The sequence below is a fragment of the Tetrao urogallus genome, assembly GCF_951394365.1.
Source record: "Tetrao urogallus genome assembly, chromosome: 1".
In the NCBI taxonomy this organism is placed as follows: domain Eukaryota; kingdom Metazoa; phylum Chordata; class Aves; order Galliformes; family Phasianidae; genus Tetrao; species Tetrao urogallus.
The window spans coordinates 111,124,910-111,147,063 of NC_136813.1; the positions used below are offsets into that span (position 1 = coordinate 111,124,910).

Below are 22,154 nucleotides of genomic sequence, written 5' to 3' on the forward strand. Positions count from 1 at the left end.
AAGATGAACAAGCAATATATAAAATAGAAGGGACCGCTATTTATTTCCACAGAAAAGAAGCTTCTTTCTGAAGTGTATATTTATAGGAATGGGAAGCCTGCCAAAGAACCCTCTCTCAATTCTTGTTAGCAACACGTTATGTCCTTTGATGAGGCACACATCTAAACTATTAAGTACGATCACTTTAAGAGTTTGTGGGTTTTTCTGTTGTTTTTTTTTTAAGAAGTTTCTCTGTGTGATGATTGCAGAAAGATTAAGAGCTCCCAGACTTCTCAGTTCTTTTTGCAGTCAGATCTCCACCAAAATCACAGCCAAAAAGTTCCACCCGAAGGGCAATACCATTGTACCATGTTTTTGGAACAATGCGGATAAACCTGGACAGGATAGGTGGGTTGAAGAAGTGCTTGACGTGCCCATTGTTGTTTTCATTACCAGAGAAAACCTGCAAATACAGAATAAACCATTAGGTAAAAGGCAGCACTTTAAAATAAGCTGGTTTTTCTCCTTTTCTTTTTAAAATGGTTCTAAGCCACTGCATTAGCAGTGGACCAGCTGGATGCTGATGTTATGCAAAATGCAGTTTCCTCTTGAAATGCTGGGTTGACACTATTTCAGGCCATCAGCATCTCAACCACCTCTGTTGTGATGTCCATTCACATCACAAAAGGTTCCTTTCTAATTTGAATGGATTACAAAACCAAACTTCCCCTATTTTACCTCTATCTTGCCCCTTGGGCCAGGTTGATGTAAAGTGATATGGGTAATAATATAAAGTATGTCACCAGCTCTTGGGCATCCAGAGCTCTCCAGCTGCGTTACACATAAATGCTCATTGATTTAAATCATACACTAAAGGCAAAAATAAAAAAAAGCTGGAAAGAGGCCCTTGAAAATCTTTTGTTCATCAAGATTAAATGGCCTTGTGCATTCAAATGAAATGTCCTTCTTTACAAATAGCATCAGTTCCTTTTATCACAAAGTTGACTGCATTCTCTACGGATTTGGTGTTCTTCCCTTCTATTACTGTAAAGTACTGTGAAAAATCAGACTGATATTACGACATTATCTTAGTAATTCCAGCTCCCTAACATTTTAAAGTCCTGAGAGAGTATCTTTTTGGCTGAGCGCTCTGCCCTTACTGTGCTCAGAATCTGAAACAAAACAATGGCAGAGTTGTCTGAGCTGAAGATGATACCTTTTCCACTGAGCTTGAGCCCTCTGTATAGGATTTCCACTCCGAGCCTTGGTTGCTGTAGAGAATAACATAGGTTTTCACAAAGTTTTCGGTTGATACAGACTTGACCCCCTGGGTAGCAATAGCAGTTATCTTCTTTATCGTGAGGAGATCAATTTGCAGCCACTGTTGGTTGTTGTTTGACTGTAATTGATAAGCAAGGTGACCCGTTAGAAAACATGCATATCTTTTTATTTGCTTAAGTGAAAATTCTTGTTGGAGGATACAAGGCCTGCTCTGAAGATAATGCCACCTATGTTATTATGTTGGCCCAGGATGTCAGAGGCAGATGTTGGTGGCATGGCAGAACCTTCCCGTCAGTATTCCATTACATGTTGTTGCTGTGTGACAGATAGCAGCAGAGGGGCAGTCTGACAGAATGGTGTCTGATGTGGAAGTGAAGATGAAGCAAAGGCGTGTAAATGAACTCAACCATTTGGAAAGTGACATTGGATCACCTCTGCTGGTGCAGATTTTTACCAGTGTGGCAGGCAGTTCATTGCTGGTGAAAATACACAGCTAATGGTGGTGACTACACTGATAAATATTGTTTTGTAGCTGAGGATTTTCTCTTTCAAATAGTTTTGTTGTGCTCTTTGTATCTAAATAGGACATATTACTTTCAGAGCAACCACTGTAGTTAAGAGCGTATTAAAACTGCAAAGAGGAAAAGAATAGTAAAGCAAAAACAGAAGTCATAAGCACACTTTGTGGCCATTGCAATTAACTTCTTCATTGCAGGTGGTGTATCTTAAGATTTTTGCATTATTTTCAATACATATAGAAAAATAACTATTATGTTTATATGGCAAGGTTTTGGTAATGGGGGTGGTTTCTGTGAGATAAGACCAGGAACTGCCTGTTTCATATCGGATAGAGCCGATTCCAGGTGGATCCACTGCTGGCAAAAGCTAAGCCAATGAGCAATGCTCATTGTTTCTTTGATACCACATTTAGGAATGGATAAAAAACATGAGCAGCTATGAAAGAGGAGGATAAGAAAAATGTGAGAAACAACTCTGCAAATACTCAGGGGAGGGGAGGAGAGAGGAGGAAATTCCACTGCAGCCCATAGAGAAGACCATGGTGAAGCAGCCTGTCCCCTGCAGTCCATCATGGGCCATGTCAGAGCAGATAATCACACTGCAACAGGTAGACATCCTCCCAGAGAAAATGTAGCCCAAGAACAGCCTACTCATGAGCAAGCTTCTGGCAGGAACTGCAGCCCATGAAGAGGTGCCCACATTGGAGCAGGTTGCCTGACAGGAACTAAAGCTTGTGGCAAACCTACATTAGAGCAGTCTACTCCCGAAGAACTGCACCTTGTGTAAAGTACCCATGCTGGAGTAGAGGAAGAAGCAGCAAAGAGAAAGCCTGTACACTGAGCACAGCTCCCAGTCACCAAGTGCCACTGGGCAAGGAGGAGGCAGGAGAGTCAGAAGTGAAGCTGAGCCTGGGAAGAAGTAGGGGAAAAGGTGTTTTTAGCTTCTTGTTGTTCTTACTGTCCTGCTCTGTAATGAGTTAGCAATAAATTAAATTAAGCTTGCCAAAGTCAAGTGTTTTTGCATTGTGACAGTAAGTGGTGAACGATCTCCCTGCCCTTATCACAATCCATGAGTTTTTGCATAGCTTTTTTCTCCCCGTTCTGCTGAGGAGGGGGAGTGAGAGAGTGATTTGGTGGAAACCAGGCAAAAAGCCAAAGTCAACCCACCACAATAATAGATTTATCTCCAATGTTAAAATATATAATGTTAATATCAAATGCTTATATAAAGCAGAAGCTTCCAGCAAATTTCAAAGTACTTTGTACATAATACTGTTACCAAACACTTCTAGCAAATGCTTGCTTCCAGCAACTCTGAAGGTGCTTCATAAATAAATGCAGCTGTATTTTGCAGATGCAATTCACCTGCCCTGTTGAAGGTTTTCAGTAGAACAGGGGCAGAATGAACCACAAAATCTGCAGCCTCAGATCCATTATGCTGTACTGACTATATGCCAATCCAGGAAGGGTTTCTTTAGCTCCATGAAGCCAAATATTCAAACTTGTGTTCATTTAGAAATTAAGAGAGAGATTTCCCGCAGGGAAGTGCTGCAAGCTATGGATCTGAGGGCACCATCCATCTCTCCAAAATATGATTTCATTTTTTGCCAAAAGTTTAACAAGTTTTCTAGTGAGAATGGAATGGGCTTCTTCACACAAGATTGTTAAAGAGTTGTGAAGTAACCCATCATGTGTGGCACTGGGCACAGCGTACAGAAGGCACAAGAGCATAGAGTACAGATTTATTAGCAGTAACTTTCCTGCACTTGTCCCTCTTTTTCACTTGTTACCTTGGCTCGCCAGGCATTTATCTTTCCTTTCTGGTTAAGACGGGCGAGGGAAGGCTCCCAGGTACTAAACCAGGATGTCTTAACAGATGAGGCTGTTATCTGAGTATTCTTGATCTCTCCATTTTCCATTCCAAGTGGCAAAGAGCAACCTGTTAAGAGAAGTGCCGTGTTCAACCAAGTAGCCATAGTCTTAAGTGACAAAGCTGGAATTGGAGAACACTAACAATTTTATCTTCGTTTAACATAAAAGTTCAAAAATTGCCAGAAAAATTGCCAAGCACAAGCACACAAATCATTCTTACCATCTACTTCACAGCCAAGGAGCTCCATGCGAAGAGTAGGTTCATTGTAGGCCTGTGTTGGGTAGACTCTGATATACCTCGCAATAATAGGAGGATCAATGATGTTCTCTTTTATACCATAGGCATCAGAATTACCTTCAAAAATCTTAAAAAAAAAAAACAAAAAACCCACATATAGTTAATTTAATGCAAACACAAGCTTGGATGCTGAAAGCCTGCTCTGTAATGGAAGTCTTTTTTGCCATTAGCCCTATCCACCATGACGGAGCATCTTATGTTGCAGGGAACATGTATTATTTTATGGTCCCATCTTAGCACATTTGGAAGCATCTAAAACCTTCAGTTCAAATAAGCAACCCATTGCTATGCACTATATAAAACTGTTGGAAAAGAGGCAAAAGGAGAGGTAAGAGAAAGTGCTTTGATTTGGGAGTCCTACCACAGAAAGCTGTATTTGGCAGGTCTGGAGTGTTTGGGTATAAAAGGAGCCTCTTATGGGGTAAGGCCAAACTTGTCACACATGCCTACTGCAGGCAATTCAGATAGTTTAAAATTCAGTTGTTGTGATAGGAGGAAGAACAAAAAAGGAAGAAGCATTTGGTTCCTAATGAAATAGGGTCTAATTTTTAGTTCATCTTCCTGCTTGTTTCAAAAAGTTAATGTGGGCTTAGGAAACAAAAGTAGGAAGAGATGCTTGTGAGTAAGCCAGAGTCTACAGAAAAGGTCACAGGGACAATCTAAATCCCAGTCTAGCAGGTTTATCTTACAATTTGTCTTCTGGTCTGAATTTAGATTGGTAAATGCTGTTTGAGGTTTCAAGCTCAAGGTCTCTAAAGACCACCGATTCTTCCATTGTCTCTAACATAAAATAAAGTTACCAACTCACTGTATCATCCAATGAGGTTACCTAGGTTGTTACAATCCCTATTGTATGTACAAACCTTTTTTGCTGGAGAGCTGTCTCCTCTGAAAGTGTTCCACTTTCGTTTGTCTCTGCTGTAAACAATAAAGAACTTCTGGACATAGAAGGACTTTAAAAAATGCTTGGCACCCTGCGTCTGTATTCCAGTTAATAGAACTTGTCTTTGAAAGTCCACCTGGGAACAGAAGGATGTTTATGAAGTCAGAACTGCACAATGATATAAGTTGTATTCATTGGCATCTACACAGTAGCTTTGAGCCCTGCATTTTGGTACCCACAATATAACACCCCCAGGAGGAATACAAGCAGTTGCTGCAACACTAGTTTGAGTCTCTCCCTTCTTTCAACTGGTCATTTTCTCAAGAGTTTAAGGAAATCATAGATATGGGTTTACCTTAGCCATCTGGAGCAAAAAGTGATTAAATAGAAGAAAAACATGGAAGTGAGGCACCTGAAAAGTACAGTGCTTGAAGCCATAATTTTATCAGCTTCATTTGCATGTGATACATCAAGCTGAACACGGAAGCATCCAATAAAAATAAATATTCTCCAAAACTATCTTAAGTACTACTTGAGAGTATTACACTTTAAATCATCACCCAACAAACGTACATAAAAATGAATATATACTGTTAAGTAAACATAAAAAAAGGTAGAGGAGAGAATGACTTTAATTGCCTAACAAATGGTTTCAGTCTAAATTGTAAGGGTGACCGATGAGCCATTGAGCTTCAAGGGCACTACAGATTGGGTTAACTCCAAGAGAGGTAGGCAGTTTATGGCGTCTCTAAACAAAGTTGATTCATCTTCTGTTTTCAACAGCAGTTTGCTCTATGACAACAAAAGCAGCTTAATTTTCTAACACAAGTTGCAAGAAAATAACAACACAGGATTGTATGGACATGTCCAGGCTTAATGATGGCCAAGCATATGTTGTAATATATACCTGAATCCAAGGAAGATCATTTGTCATTGTTGTACTCCAAGCATTGTATGTTCCAGAATTGTTTAACCGGGCTAACTTAGGTTCCCAGTAGTCTACAGAAAAAAAATAGGAATAAAGAATTTAGAGAGATATGCTTAAAACATGGAGTACTTCGGTTCCTTTAAGATCTGTCTTGGAGAGAAAAAAAAAAAAAAGAAAAAAGGAAAAAAAGGTTGCTTGTGCAACCTGTGTACACCTTCACTTGCTACTGTCTATGTAGAATCCTAACAATTTCTCTAGAAAATGATATAGTTTTCATGTAAAAAGTTAACCTGGTAAAGCAAAAACTGTCATCATTCTGGATGCCAGTTTCCCAAATCTTTCAATACAAATGCACTTTGACAGCTCATATCACATGCAAATTCCAAAAGTTTTTTGAACACTTCATGTTGGTTTTCAAATGGGGAACCCAGAGGATAAAAAGATGAAGTTATATTTGTTCCAGGTCATGCAGCAGGCCATTGACAGAGGTCTGCTTGACTCTCGGGCTTATGGTGCTGACAGAAGATCCATGACAGTGTTTGAATTCAGTGATGAGGGCTATCTAGTTCACATCAGTCTCTGAAGAACTGGAGAGCTTTTTAACCTGTCAAATGATTCATTACTGATGTAAGATGTAAAAATAAAATAAAATAAATGGAACTGCAGCACTTTGGTGGTGATATTCAGTATCATGCTCAGATCTTTTCAACTATTAACTCACCTATATGATGCGAAGCGTTGATTTGCGAATCAAGTATAACTCCACTTGCCATACCCATTGGAATCTTGCACTCTGGGGAGAGCACAGTAAGTTTGTTGTTAAAAGGAAGATTTAACTTCAATATATATCCAGATGGAATGTTCTAAGGCAGCATTGCTCAGAGCAATTCTGAATAATAATGTAACTTTACCATTCTTTTCCCAGAGGACAAATAAAACTCTGCAGTTTCTTTCAATCGATTAATCTAATGGTCACTGTGAGAAAACCAATGAATTCAAAGCTAGTATGCTAAAGGCTGAACATTTTTTCTTTTAGAATAAATTTGCAGTAATCACTCTACCCCCTTGAAAGCACATTTTGCAGAGCACTCCCGAACTTATTTTCAGTGACCCTGAAAGGACAGAGATGACTTTATAGCTTGATTCCCCTAGCCAAAAAAATACCTTAATTCAGTACCTTTCTCGAGAACCAAATAGGATGCTTGCATTCCTGCTTGCTGATATTCCCCCACTTCAGTGTCTAAAAGCCACCAGCCAGGTCTCTGTGGTTTCATTTCAACTGTCTGAAATGAGCCTTGAAAAGATGGAAGAAAAAAAACATATCAGAAGTGTTAGCATTATAAGGTTGATGTTAGTGAGGCTGTATGTTAAATTAGAGATTATACTATGGCTAGATTCAGAAAAATTTCTCCATGCTAAACGTAGCAGAGAAAGCAGAACTAACACCACTGATGCCAATCCTTTTTTCTTCTTAACAAGCAAGTTCAATCTGGAGACAGAGAATTAAGAGAGCACATCAAAACCTAGTCTTTCCTGCTACTATAAAAGTTACAGAAGCGTAGGTGATGGTATGCAACAACAGACACCTGCACATGGCAGATCTGCACATGGCAGACTGATCCATGTAATGAACAATACTAAGTTTATTACATAATGTAGGGGTGTTGATTCTGTGGTGTTGATTGCAGTCCTTACTTGTGCTCCCCAATTTGTTCAAGTAATGTACTGGATGGATGTAAAGAAAACTAGATGAAGGACACTGACATGTATGAGCCCTTTCTTCACTTTTTGCATACCTCAAGAAAGCCAAGGATTGAGTAGGAATCAGACCTTTAAGGATATTTGTGTGATCTTTTTTTAAATTATTTTTAAGAAAACACAATACATGCTTCATTGCTTTTCTTATGTTTCTAGTTAGTGCAGACATGACAATTCTGGTTCTCATTTAAACAAAAATGGCCCTGCATGTGGCAGGGGGGTTGGAGATTCATGATCCTTGAGGTCTCTTCCAACCCTGGCCATTCTGTGATTCTGTGAAAAACATACAGAGATGTCATGGTGAAAAATATTACAATAAAAGGTTTAAACCGTCAACAAATCATCTAATGTTCACTGAAATAACATCATATCCTTCCAAGCCAATCCCATTATTTTGATTGTTTCCTATATTATTATTTTTTTAAAACATGCACAGCTGCCAATGCAGCCTTTCTAAGTGCTGTTATGCATGTCACAGTGTTGACAGTGATGGGTAAAGGAGTAAGTTCTGGCCTAAAGAGTGTTTTTAGCTTATTTAATTGCCTTCTGTATGTAAGCATTCTCCTAGGGCTGACATTTGTGTTTTTTTCTGCATCATACTCACTTCCCATTGTAAAAATAAATGCTCACAAGCCAGATACCAATAGTAATTCCCAGCAAACACTGATGGGACTTCCAGAGGTGCTGACGTCTGGGAATGTATGAACAGGACAGCTGTGTTATTGTATATTCTTAATTTCATGAGGAATTTGTGGCAGACACTATCCTATGGAATTCCTTTACTTTCTTTACTGTTGAGCACAGAGTTACAAAGCCAAAGCCAAAGCCAAATCCAATCTATGACCTACTTTGTAGAAAGGAAAAGAAAGACACAAAAGACAGAAACCTTAAACCAATAGTCACATGCCTAGTGAGCAGCAAGAAAATACAAACAGAAGGTAGTACTACGGACCATACTAATATTCATTTTCCACATACATTTCTACTCATCTGAGAAGAAAACATTTGCCCAAACACAAATGTTTTGACCATAACTTTATGCTTATCTCTCACATCTTGATTTCTCACCTCCCAAAATATTAAGTGAGGTGCAAATAATGAGTTTCTGACCACTGTTGGCACTTGGACTGTTAGCGCCCTCAAATTCTTTTTTCCTGTGCCCACAGCCAACTTCTGTTCACATTTACACTGGTATGACTGCACTAACTGACCCTTAGAATTTATTCTGATACTTACCTGGAAGGAGTGTGTATGTACCAAGCTGGTACTTCATGAGCTCTAGCTGTTCTGTGAACGTCTGTCCATGAAAATGAACAACATGAATGTCTTTTGGCACACCCATATTAAGCAAATGCCATCGGACGAGTTCACCTTCATACATCCTCAGGCCTTGCAAACTGTAGGTAATCCCATTAATGGCTGAAAAAAAAAAACCATTGCTGGAATGGTTCACACTTCACTAAACAGATCTTCAAAAATGTGAGAAAGTAGTTATTAAAATAAGTCAAGTATTTATTGAAATATTTAGTATACTCAGGAAAAACATTGCTTTTTCCAATCCAAGTGCTGTACAGTACAGTCTACATACAACCAATTATTTCAAAGAGAACAAAAGATTACCTCTCAGCACTTAGCCGCTTACTCCACTCTACGTAAATAAAATCTCTGTGTCCACACAGAAGCACACGAAGTCCTAGAACTGCTTAAAATTCTTTCAGTAGAACTAGTCGATTTGCCAAATTATTATTCTGCTTTTATATTTCTTGCAAAAGGATTCACTTTCCTAGAGTATTAGCCTCTTACCGAAAAGAGTGGTTTGGGGGATTTTATTGGTATGGTTTTTTTCTGTTTGTTTGTTTAAATTAAAAGCCTTTCTAAAGTTTCAGTTCAATATCCTTTCTACATTTTAATACCAATTTTCCAGTCAATGCTAATCTTCTATGATAAAACTATGACTGTTATGGGGACAATGGAGAACAGCAACTGCAAAAAAAATACTCAGATAACTTATGTGCAAGATTTATGTTTGTTCACAAGCAAAGTGAACTGACATAATTCCCTCAACACCTTTCCCTTTACCCCGGTAAATACTTGAGAAAAGGAAATAAGTACCATAGAATTTGTGGCATTGTTTCATTTCTTGGGTCTTCTCAGTACAAGGCTTTCTAGAGCGTTTGTCAAAGTACCAGCTTTTTTCTTCATCAAAGACCATAAAAAGCAAGAAAAAGTCTCGAGTGTTTGTTCTGTTGTTGTCTGATGCACTGAAGGTTCCTTTTTCACAGATCAGTATCGGCCCAATCAAACCCGAGTGCGTATCTTTCTCCTACAAGGTAGCAAACCCTTAATAAACATAAGAATAGATTTCCTAAAAGATGTCAAAAACATTCTATGGAAATACATAAAGCTCTAAAAACGTAGCAGAAGGGTTCTGAAATTTCCAGTGCTCTATCTCTTTAGTTGCCTCAATCTACTAGTGTTTCCTATTCTAAATTAATCAACAGTTTATTCCCTCTTTTAACTGAATATAAGAGATTAAATTTCACGTTGGAACATCACACCCAAAAGTCAGGACAGCTATCTAAAAAGTGTTCAGCATCTTACATTTCCACATCTGTACAATAACATCATTTGGAGATATCAAAAATCTGACTTGATGTGTAATCCAGGCAACCTGCTTTAGTTGCCTAGAGCAGGCACGGGGAGATTGGACTAGATAATATCAAGAGATCCCTCCACACTCTATGATTATATATAAATCATAAATTGCAGCAATACTATCATTTCTAGTTTGATTTCCTTACCAGATTTACATCAGAGTAGTAGACCCAGGAACGACAAGCTGCTCCTGGCTGCAGTGGTCCTGATCGTTTGTTTGCATACCATACATATATGTAGCTGCTATTTGGCTGAACTTTATCATCTTCTTTAAACCAATCACTAGACTCATCATCATAAATGCTTCCCTCAGAGGACTTTTCATAAAAAAGTCCATGGGCGTGGAGGGAATATGGTCTGGATGCCAGATTCTTAAAATGAACCTAGAAAAAGAAGAAGAAAAATCCGTTGAGCAATTTTGGGCCTAAAGTAAAGGTCCTGTGTAATGCCTTCTAATAACCTCAAACCAGGGTCAACATTTGTATAATGACCACAGGCCACACTGTCAACAGCAAAGCTGGTAAGAATAACTTTTCAGAGCTCCACGCAGTGTCATGCTCTCCAGTGCTGGTTGATAACTAAATATGATAACTAAATATTAGGAAGCATGAGACAATCTCCCTGCCTTCTACTGGGTCCAGGTTCCTGCTGCTCCTCTTCAATCCTGGGAATGCTTATTTACAGCAAGCAGTAAGATACAGAGCTTCTACTTATGTTCAGCTGCAGGGTCACAATAAAGGGCATACGATAACCAAATAGTAACATTAGATCTCTTCATGTGTCAGTCACACTTGTCCCAGATAAGCACAAGGACAGGGAGATTCCATATTTACCTCCTTTAAAATATAACGTTTGCAAGCTAAAATAGATTCTTTCTTCCTTGTATTTTTAACATAGCTTAGTGTGTTCCTACTGTACATCACTCACAGAAATAAGCAGAAAGGTGTGAGGTCTACTTTATGCAGTCCATGCTTGTGTGTTGGAAGATAGATGGGGAAGGGTGAGGAAAGCAGCAAAGCACTACGTCATCATGCTTCCTAGTGTAAGTACACTACCAGTATACTACCAATTCTTACAAGTTATAAAATGATCCACTTTCACATAAAAAGTAATACTTTTAGTGCAGTTTGGGTCTAAGAAAACTTTTTAATGCTAAACATAAATCTGGTGGGAAACACGAGAAAGAAAAACAGGAGTGAATTCACAGTGAATAAGACAGCAAAAATCTTACTCCTTCAATGAAATAACACATCACTGTGTTCTTTTGTCCTCTGTGCAGTTTCTGTCTCTGAAAAATGTCTCTCCTCTATCATCTTTTAAAATCTGTGGCATTTTTAGATCCATTCCATGTCACACCGTAGATCACCATAAAAATCCTATCGTGCACATATTGAAAGAACAGCAACTTACCAGGATTACATCATTCACTTCAGCCCGGATAACCGGTCCAAGGATGCCAAGATGTTCTTCATACTCGCCTTCATCCTGAAGAACTGTAAAGGTACTGTCTGTGTACCTTTGAAAAATCACCTTCTTTGTGCTGCCATCTTTACAGATTTTGTCATACATCATCGTACTGAAAGCAAGCCCCCAAAAGAAAACACACAGTGAATTGGACACAGTTTTGATGAAGTCTGGTACTTGTGCAACAGAAACATTTCAGAATGTAAAGAATAAACACAGATGTGTCAGATGATTTTGAAAATCATAATTTACATTGGTTAAAAACTTCTAGTTCTACAGTTTGGGAGACTCTTCAAATACTTGGCCATTTGTCACTGACAAAAACTACAACTAGTCTCTGGAAACAGAGATGGTAAGAACAAATTAGCTCTTCAGCACTTGAAGCATTATTTAGATTTTAAATAGAAGCACTAGGGATTCATTCAAATAAATTCAGGAAATTCAGCCTGAAAACTTAGATATTTCAGAGCTGAGTTTTCCGTAATGACAGATGAAAACTGAAGTTATGGTTGTGGTCTTCATTTCAAAAATCACAAAGTTCAGCCCTTGGATGAAAGATGACTAGGAATTCTACGCATTGTAACGTAAGTAGTGACCTTAATTTGGTTAAATCAAGATAATAAATTTTTAGTATGGAGTCTCTCACAAGTCATACACACTTTTTTTTTGTTGTAGCATTGAGACGCTGCCAAAAAAAACTCAACAAAAATCAATGTTAGGGTTTGTGATCCTGTCATTTTGTGATTTCTCTACGCACCATGAACAACACTGCAATAATTCATCCAGCTGTATTTTTACTTTAAGTGTAAGGAATTCTCTATCACCTGCATGATTAAGCACTTTGCATTTATGTTTCATTGCTAGGTCTCATAAGTGTTTTAATTTTATAATAGAGAGTTGAAACACCAGAACCATTTCTTTTCAGTGCTAGAAACGGTGCAATTTCATACTACCTATAAGCACAATCTTTCTGTGTTAGATCAGTCACATCATTTAATATCTGAAAAGTCTTTATACAGAGAGGGTTCTTTGTCCAGTCTCTACTACAGAATCTAAGAACTGAAGGAGGATGTAAAACAGGTCATTCAAGCACAATAAAGCTAAATGGAAGTTAATGACAGAGGTTTTTTTCCACTTTTGTATTAAAGAGTGTTTTTAGTGAGACTGCAAAGGATTACCAGCCTCCATGAAAAATCCTTAGAGTTGTGTAACCGTAATGTCAAAATCACACCGCAGGTTACAGATGCTCTTCAATTCATCAGCATGCAAATCAACACTTTGTTAGTGTCAATACGACCAAAATGAAAGTAAAGGATTTAGCCAAACCTTTTTTTAAGTCCTGCATAGTTCCAGCAGACTTCCTTAGCTGCAATGTAGTATCTCCTCTCATTCCCTCTGCTACGCAGGTAATGTTCAGCAATGTTTTCTGGGTTACGCTGTTCATTGACGTTCAGTTTTGGGTCTGTCATGTACGGATCATCAAAGCTCACATAATAGTATTCATATTCATCACCTGATGTATCCTCGCTGTAATATTCTCCTGAAGTGTATTCATAGTTCCCATTTTCGTGGGGAAGCCCAATGACGATGGATGGCTTAAGCTGCTGTGTATCACCTGGCAATTCTCTGTGGCTGGACTTACTGGGTGACTCTGTGGTGTTAGTGCAACACGGCAGTGTTACGTGGTTGGTCCCACCTGGAAACAATGTGCGGCCAAGCTCTTCAATAGGTTTGGTGAATTTCTGGGGCTTTTTACTCCTTGGGTTCAAAAATTGAGTAGTTTTTGGGTATTCTTTTTTTTTCCTTCGGATCTTGACAAAGGTTCCAGATGTACTCAAAGTATTATTCTTATTCCCTTCCTTTCTTTTCAGAGGTGGGTGCTTGTAGATGCCTTTATGTTTTTCTCCAATTAGATGTGAGAATCCCCCATCCTTCTTCATATGCTTCTTATTTAGGAATATTGTACCATTTCTGCCTCCATAATTCAACTTACCACTAACAGATTTGTCTAAGTTTGCTTCCAGTCTCTGAATCCCCTTTGCAGACACCAAATTCCATTCCTCATCTGTCATTTTAGATGAGTACTTCACAGTCCTGGGCAACGATGCTTCCAGAAAGTTCTTCACTAATGCAGGGCTTGAGTGAGGTCTTATATCGCCCAATGTATGATCTAAAGAAAATGAATCTGTTTGTTTATCTCTGGATAGCTCAAGTTGAGAGAGGCTGGATGCATTAGACTCATTTCCTTCTACAGTGACTTCCAACTCAAGCGTCAAATTACCTGCATGCATGGCATTGCCCCCCTTGGTTTCTTCCTCTTCCAGATCACCATCATAATCACTTGGATGCTGATCATCTCCCACTGTGGCTGTGCTGGATGTGTTCTCTGTATGCTGCATAGAATTAGGTGCATTTGTCTTATCAGAAAATGAGACATTTTTATTTCTTACATGATTTAGAAGAGCTTTCATCTTTTGGACAGAGTAAAATTTAATGGCCACCGAGCTTCGCTTTTTTCTTTTGCTATTAATGCTGTTATTTCTTTTCCCTGTGCTTTCTTCTTGATGTTCTTCAGTAAAAAAATTACTGTCCTTTCTATCAGTCAGAGGCTCTTCTGCATCTTTCACCTGGACCTCTCCATTGCTCAGCAAGTGCTCACCTCCAGACATATTACTGTGATTTACTGCATAATCGCCTCTGCTTCTATTCTCAAAAATTAAGTTAGGCTTTCCATCACTTGCATTAGCTAAAAGTAAGTACTTTTCTGCTGTGACTGATGTATAATTTGTTTGGAATGTTTCAGTCTCAATTTGGAGAGGAGGAGCAGTACGAGTTTCTAAGAACTCTGTCAATTGACTACCATTGGTAACTGTCAGATTTGAGTCAACAGCCACCTTAGAACTTGCAGTATCAATGTCTTCAGATTGTCCCCAGGCCAATGCTGTAAGGTTTTGAGTTTCTTCAGTTTCTCCTGTATTTCTTAAGCTTCGGATGGAATAAACAGAAGCCAGCAGATCCTGATATTCTGAATCATCTTCATCTACCTCTTCTCCCAGATCTTCTTCAACTGAGGTGGAAAGAGCCTTTTTATCAGTCTTGGTGTTTGTGAAATCCACAACATCAAACAAGCTATCATCCTCATAGTCACATCTGACATCTCTGAATCTCAGTCTCATGCCATAACTCATCTCTGTGGAACCCCAGGATGCCAAAAGCCAAGTGCCTGCAAGCAAAACAAAAATGTTTTTCCAATATGCAGTATTTATGGGAGTGAATGCTACCTACCATGTAAACAGTGAGGGAAAATCGCTGGTTTTTTTCTACAGCACCTGCTATAGAAGAGTGTTAATACTCAGATGAGTTTCCTAAGAGCTACACTGCAATGAAAAATAATACTTGTAAATAAATAGGAGCCCATATAAATAAACAGATAAATAAATAAATAAGAACTGGAGATCTTTCCCAAAGATTGAGGCATACCTTGGACATGAGTGAAAACATATCCCATGAAAAAGATCATTGTGAAAAAGAAAGAAAAAATGATATGAAAGATCCTATATTTAGAGTTGGATCTAAGATTCTGTCTTTTGAGATTAAGTATTAATTTTGATCAGTCTTTGTTATTATATCTATTGCCATGCACATAAAGATTCTAAACAAAGCACTCTGTGATACAATGTAGACAAATCTTTGACAAACACGGTATTTTAAAAGCTTTTGAATGCATACCAGATGATCTTTAGAAGAATAATAAAGTATTTTGAGTTTCTAATCTGTACACAAATATCGAACTGTCAGCCTCAGCATCTAAATGACTAGGTTTTGGGGGAGTTACCAGAACTTTCAAATTAGAAGATGATGTTTTCCATTTGAAACTAGGATCTGTAGAGAATAAAAGTACAATCCCATTCCTTACATGGCATCAAGTTCTTTGCTTGTTGTATATTTGCTTTTGGAACTAGCAAAAGTGACAGAATACAGAAAGATAGAGTCTGAAAAAAGACAAACTGCAACCTGCATTGCTTTCCCTATTTCTAACAGCAATAAATTTACAGGACCTAGATGGTAAAAACAAATTGCATACCACAACCAAACAGAAATACAATTTATTTCTGGGGAAGTTGTCATCAAATCTGATGGGTTTTTAATGATTCCCTAGTCCTGAACAACAATGAAAAATCCCTACAATGTATATTTTTAACTGATAAACTCTTGAGGCTATGAGATCATCAAAAAGCAAGCTGGGAGGACAAAAAATCTTTATGAAAAAATCTAAAAAAAAACCCACAACCAGAAAGCTCACTGATATTTTAAACAGAATAAGGATACCTAAATCCTATGGGATTTTAAGATAATCATTGGACACTCAGAGTCTTCAATGAGGAATAAATTTCTGTCCTTTCACAAGGTAATTTCTTAAGTGTAGACTACATGAACTGTACTATTATGTTTTCAAGGTCTAGTATTAAACACTGTTAGATATTGAGATAGATACTGGTGGACTAGTGACCTGATTCAGCATGGCAGACTTTACTGCTGCTAAATGACCAATAACCTGAGGTAATGTGTAGCCACTTTGTTCAGCTGTAACAAGAGTAATTTGAGTCTTGGCTTTTTTAAGTTACTTAAGATGGAGAAGCTGGGAATCAGAGTCGGGAATCAAAACGTCGGAGGCGATACCAGGTTGTTGCCATGAACATTAATTTTAATACCTTAAAATGACTGTTGCTAACCCCAATTCTAATTGTCAATTGGAAAAAAACCCAAATACACAAAGAACCACTAAAAGAACCTCATTATCAGCACATATAATTACGTATGCACTAAGCACCTGTGCAGCTAATGAAACTTCGTACCCATCAGCTGCAATAGACATCGATTCAAGATTTTCCTGGCACTGTGTGTATCTGAAAAGGTTTTCTATTTTGGTAAATTCTTATGGACCGGGGCTTAAAAGGCAGTTAGAGGAGCTGTCAAATAAGCACTGCAGTCCTGCCTCTTACCAATATTGTCCATTTCCACTGTGACTGATTCTCCACTCATTGGGAAAAGGTTCAACACATCTTGGTATTTTCCTCTATACAGGAAAGCATGCCCAGAAAGGCGAATAGAGACAATCTCATCCTGAGTGCCAACACTGGAGAAGTGCCACTGAACAACATTATCTTGGCAAAATCCAAGGATTTCATTTCTGTCAGTCACGTAGCCATTTATTGCTAAAAAGAAAGCAAAATATAGACGGTCTTAATATTTTCATGCCTCACCAATATAAAAACTAAAGTGAAAGACTTTTAAAGCCTCTTGTTCGTTGATGTCAGTCCAGTTTATTAGGCCTACACTTGGCTAACAGAGACTGACACAGGGCTGAAAACACAATACAAACTAGGATGGGAATTCCTGCTCTGGAAACAGTATCTCCAAATCAGCAGAATGCTGTATTAAAATTAAAGAACTCTTGCTTTTGCTTCAGGGCCTGTAGTCAGCCCAGTCCCCACTAGAGAAAAACCCAATTGCATTACATCTGAGAACTGCAATCACTGAACTCTCGGTCTCACATGACTTCCATAATCTTCAGTTTGTTATCCCACTCACTGTGCATTATGTTTGAGTTATAGAACTTGAGGTCATCCCTTCTAACAGAGGCAGGGTTACTGCAGTAGTCCTTGATATTGTCTTCTATGTACCAGCTCTTATTTTCATCAAACACAGCAAACATCGCATGCTGCTCCCCATCTGCCTTTTTCTGAAAGACAATCAGCATAAGCACAATTACATTCTATGAGCAGAGACACTAATGACTCAGATCTATTTTACTTACCTACAAGGTAAGTGACATAAGCTTCAACACAGTTATGGTGCGATTCAAAGTGAATAACTGAAAGGCAATTGGGGGTCAGGACTTCAGCGTGACACTCTACTCCAGCTCAGCTGTGTGATGCAACCCTGAGCAAGATACTAACACTACTGACATGCAGATGGGTTCTTAGTAAATGGACCGGCCTTCTGGTTTGATACAAGCACAAAGTTTTTGATGTTTTTTTCTCTGAAGTGATGCTCTAATCTTTTCCAAGCAAGATTTCAGTCGATGGCAAATAAACTCTCCCAGAACTCTTCCATATCACTGGGTTGCTCTAGAATCAGTGATGCCAGAGACTGGCAGACCATGTTGGGTTAGATGTGTTACAAAGAAAGACCAGCTCAGATCTGAATGAAGAAGTGTGAAGGTGTAATAGCAGCAGGAAAGTTTATTTCCAAGTCTAGAAACAGACATACAAATAAGGCTGACTTCTTGTTGAAATGCTGCTCTTGCTAAGAAAATCAGAATAAAATTCCTCTACCACTGCAGACAGTTAGACTGTATCTTCAAATAATTTCTTCAGGAACCTATCAGTTTGATTGCTCTCTATAAGACATTTCTCTAAATTAAAATAAAAACAAATTTCACTATAGATCAAATAATATTAATGAGCAAAATCCCTCTGAGACGTTACCTGCACACCCTTCTGAGAAAGTGCTTCACTTTTACAGATCAGAAGTGGGCCAATCAGTCCAGAGGCTATATCTCTCTCAATATCTACAGCACTATGATACAGCCGGGTAACGCACTGTGCATCCTCTGCAGTGGGTTGATCTGTTTTAGCAATTTGCCATTCATACGTGTAGGTCTTCCCTGGTTGAATTCCTTTACTCTGGGTGGCATTGCCTAAGGAAAAATAAACAGATAATACAAACTTAGAGCCAGATCTTTATTTAGTGCCAGACTGCACCTTTTAATGAAATTGGTACACTTACGTCATTTCAAGCTACCTCTGAGATAAATGAAGTTCAGCAAGAGCTTTTGGTTCTAAAATCACCAGCAAGACACTGAAGAAAGGTTATTTGTTAATGCTTTGCAAATAGTACCTTGGTTTCTCCATAAGGCAGCACAAAAGGTCAGCAGAGGCAGAGCACAGAATCCAGGTAATGAATTCTGACTGACAGCATCTCTTCGAAAGCAGCAGAACTCTCCACAATGATACTCAAAACACGATCCACAAATTTCTTACCTGTGGGATCCTGTGGATAATTAGCTCCTTCTGCATTCTTTGAAAGCGTCACTCCATGGAAGTACATACTGTAGGGTCTGCTGGCCTTATTTTTGAATACAATCTGTATAGATAGATGAAATAAAAAGGAAAATTTAGTATTCCAAAAATCTGTGTCTGAACACATAACCAAGTTTCAACTGTAGTAGAATTTGCCTAGTTTCAGCCCTGAAAGAGCTGAAAAGGCAAAAGGATGCTTCACATATGGTTTCGCAATATGAATTCATTGTTTAAATGCTGCTGGTACCTGGTGGGATCCTGTTTCTGCAGGGCTTGTGGAACCCACACTGTGAACTTCAGCTTCTCACACTTGCTGCCTAGAAAACATTTGTTCTTCCAGCTTCTAAGCACATACTGCCTCAGGAAATATGAAGTTACTGACTGAAATACCTAACAGCCTTCAGCACTAGGGAAAACCAACTTAAAAGAAAATATTTTCCCTAATTCCAAGACTGAAAGGGGAAAGAGATTAGAAAAGACGACATCCTGTCTACTCATGATAAAACCAGGAAAAAAAAGGAATGTTTTGATAAATTCATGCATCATTAAGTGACAACAGAAAGGCAAGAGGATGCGACACTACAAAACAGCAGCACAAACTTGTAACGTTTTGTTGTTTCATTTAATAACTCTATGAAAGAACATTTAACTACTGAAAACTGAGCAACACTGACTAAAACAGCCCAAAAAAATAACATCAGATGGGTGGCTCATGAGGCTTAGCCTCTGACCTAAATTTCCCTAGAAGTCCAACCTGATCTGGCTTTTTTTCATTGTGTACCAGTGACAACATACTTTACAAAAGAAAGTGTAAATGAATTAAGTTATTAAAATAAAGAACAATCGTGAAATTATAGATAGAAAGTTGAAAAATTTAACCTAAAGACTGTCACCTGTGATTATACTTTTTAATAAGGCCACTATTTATTAAATTAGCTAGAGGATTTGGAAAAAACAAAAAACAACCAACAAACCACAACCAAAAAGCAATAAAACCAGCCAACCAAAATAACTATGAAGAAATCAAACTAGTTCTTACATATCTCTACCCAATAGAAAATTATTCTACAGTACTAAACTCTGAGCTTACAGTACTTACTTTAACTTTATCATTGATTTGAGCTCTTATAACTGGACCCAGAATCCCAGTTTCCTTGGGACGAGGATTTTCGAGACGTTTGGTGAAGCTGCCATCAGTATATTGTCTAAAAATAGCCTTTTTATATTTTTTACCTATTAGATTTGAGTAGTTGTCCAAATGTTGAGCTTTATAGTGTCTTAAAAAGAAAAGAAAAGACAAATGGATCAACAAAACTTGAAGAGTGACACCAATTACTGATCTGGCACTGAAGAAACTAGTAGAAATCTCACTATGTGAAATAAAATTCAACTCCAGAGTTAATCTAACGGTCCTCACCTCAAATTTTAACCTATATCAGATAAGAAAAAGTTTGCAATGCTATTTGTGTTTTAGGATCACGTACAACCAATTAATATCAGCGCTTTCATTGAGTTTAATAGAAAATACATGCAAGAAAGAGATAAATTGAAGTAGCACCCACATTTTCAAGATAAATTAATAGAAAATAATGTTCTTTAAAAAGGGCATAGACAAATTTAGGAAAAACATTGCTTACAATAGCAAACACTTCAGGGAAGCCAGAAACAGTGCTCAGATAACCTCAATCCCAATCAAATATTGTATAACAAATTGTGAAATACCCATGTTTAAAAACATTGAGAATTATAACGCCGAGCAGAACTAAGATAAACATTTCTAAGCAACAAAGAATAACGTGTTCGTCCTGGTCACTAGCCCTTCAAAAAAGGCTACTGAACAAGGCCAAATGCTGAAATTCCAAACAAAAGAAGGCAGAGCACTGTAGCAGTTGAGGGATGCCATGTAGCTAGCAGAGAAAGAGATAAAAAGGAGACAAGTTTGCCCCATGCAATTTCTGAGCAAGTGAGAAGTGAAGCAAATGATAGCAAAGAAGAAGGTATACTTCACAGTTATGTCAAAACTATGTTGCAAGGAGGTATATCGACCCATATGGGATAAGGCATTTGTCTTGTTCTACTTAAATCCCTAGGGGTTCTTACGGACATCAGCTTGCAACACCAGCACCAACCCTGTATGATCCTACAGTGCACTGGCAGCACTGTGCACTACGACATCAAGTATATTGCAGAATTCCTTCTATTTCCTTGTACTTATCTTAAGTTGAACAGAGCTGCCAAATACGCTAATGTAATATGACTTTTATGTCATCTATTTGGTGCCACGCAAAGGTCACGTATAGAGCAATCTCTCTTTTGCCCTATCCCATATTTTTTACCATGCTAACATTTTTAAAACCTTGATTCTCTAGAAATACTGCCTTTCTCCTCGAAGGATTGTTTATTTCAGCAGAATTTGTGTTGAAAAGTGATTTAGAAGGCAGGCTTGCATGCTACCTTCTGCATTTCCTGTCATCTGCATGTTTTAAGCTCCCCTTTAGAGATGAAAGAAAGTGTTTTCTTAAAAGCACTGCAGCAAAAGAAAGGCACTGACACACTGAAGAGAGTGCAGAGGAGGGTCACCAAGGTGATTAGAGGGACAAAATACATGTCATACAAGGAAAGGATGGGCTTACTCAGTTGTAAGAAGAAAGGGTTAAGGAAGGAATCTTGTTTTTATCTTTAGCTATGAAATGAGAGATACCATACACTTCTTCAGAGTTGCATAATGATGGTATGAGTGGCAATAGCTAAAGCTCTCAATATTAGAACATCTGATTACATGTGAGGTTGAAAAGGCACCGAGGAGAGGCTAAGAGGTCCCCAGCTGTGCAAACAATGAAAATTCAATCAGATAGGGGCTGCCCAACCTGGTGTAATTTTGCAGATGGATGGAATTTTTAAGTTTACACTGCTTTGTGTAGAAATTCAGGTGAGACAACCCTCAGAGGTCCTCTCCAACCTGAATTACTCTGTGATTTCACATTAACATTTCATATTATGTTGACAAAGTATTATTTTACTTATCAAGGCTGTCTGGAATGGTTGGGGCATAATCCCAAACAACTTCTTCTGCAGCAATGAAATATTCCCAGTTTTTGATCATGCGACGTTCCTTAAGGGACAGACGACTCTTCTTCACCTGTCTGTCTCCACAGTCTCTTACAGTAAGGTAGCCATGCATTCCAGCTAATTGAAAAGAAACAGAGTACCACAGTGATTTTCCACTTTGAGCTCTGACCACCTGAATCACATTTCTTGTTTCTCTTTACCTCAGCCTACAACGTTTGTTTACTACTGTTATTTTCTCAGGCTTAAAAAGGTTGCATCGATGTGGCTTGAGAAGCCTTCAAGGAGCCTGTATTAATCAAATGGAATACAATAGCTCTCTCACCTACTTGTCCTTGGAAATATCAGCTGAATTGATAAAAAGCTT

The 22,154-nt window shown here is 38.3% G+C and overlaps 1 protein-coding gene across 1 annotated transcript in view; it reads right to left on the reverse strand.

The window, feature by feature from the left end:
* Nucleotides 1-253: 253 nt before the first annotated feature.
* Nucleotides 254-22,154, reverse strand: part of F5 (coagulation factor V) — a gene marked incomplete at both ends in the record, with an annotated part of 36,007 nt that continues 14,106 nt past the window's right edge. The window contains 19 exons of the mRNA XM_079542821.1: nt 254-442; nt 1,196-1,378; nt 3,569-3,717; nt 3,871-4,015; nt 4,812-4,967; nt 5,739-5,830; nt 6,481-6,552; nt 6,937-7,053; nt 8,754-8,936; nt 9,630-9,840; nt 10,319-10,555; nt 11,583-11,748; nt 12,963-14,859; nt 16,640-16,852; nt 17,229-17,379; nt 18,128-18,339; nt 18,683-18,785; nt 19,821-19,998; nt 21,742-21,907. Of these exons, the coding sequence (XP_079398947.1) occupies nt 254-442; nt 1,196-1,378; nt 3,569-3,717; nt 3,871-4,015; nt 4,812-4,967; nt 5,739-5,830; nt 6,481-6,552; nt 6,937-7,053; nt 8,754-8,936; nt 9,630-9,840; nt 10,319-10,555; nt 11,583-11,748; nt 12,963-14,859; nt 16,640-16,852; nt 17,229-17,379; nt 18,128-18,339; nt 18,683-18,785; nt 19,821-19,998; nt 21,742-21,907 (4,820 nt within the window). The remainder of the gene's footprint in view (nt 443-1,195; nt 1,379-3,568; nt 3,718-3,870; nt 4,016-4,811; nt 4,968-5,738; nt 5,831-6,480; nt 6,553-6,936; nt 7,054-8,753; nt 8,937-9,629; nt 9,841-10,318; nt 10,556-11,582; nt 11,749-12,962; nt 14,860-16,639; nt 16,853-17,228; nt 17,380-18,127; nt 18,340-18,682; nt 18,786-19,820; nt 19,999-21,741; nt 21,908-22,154) is intronic.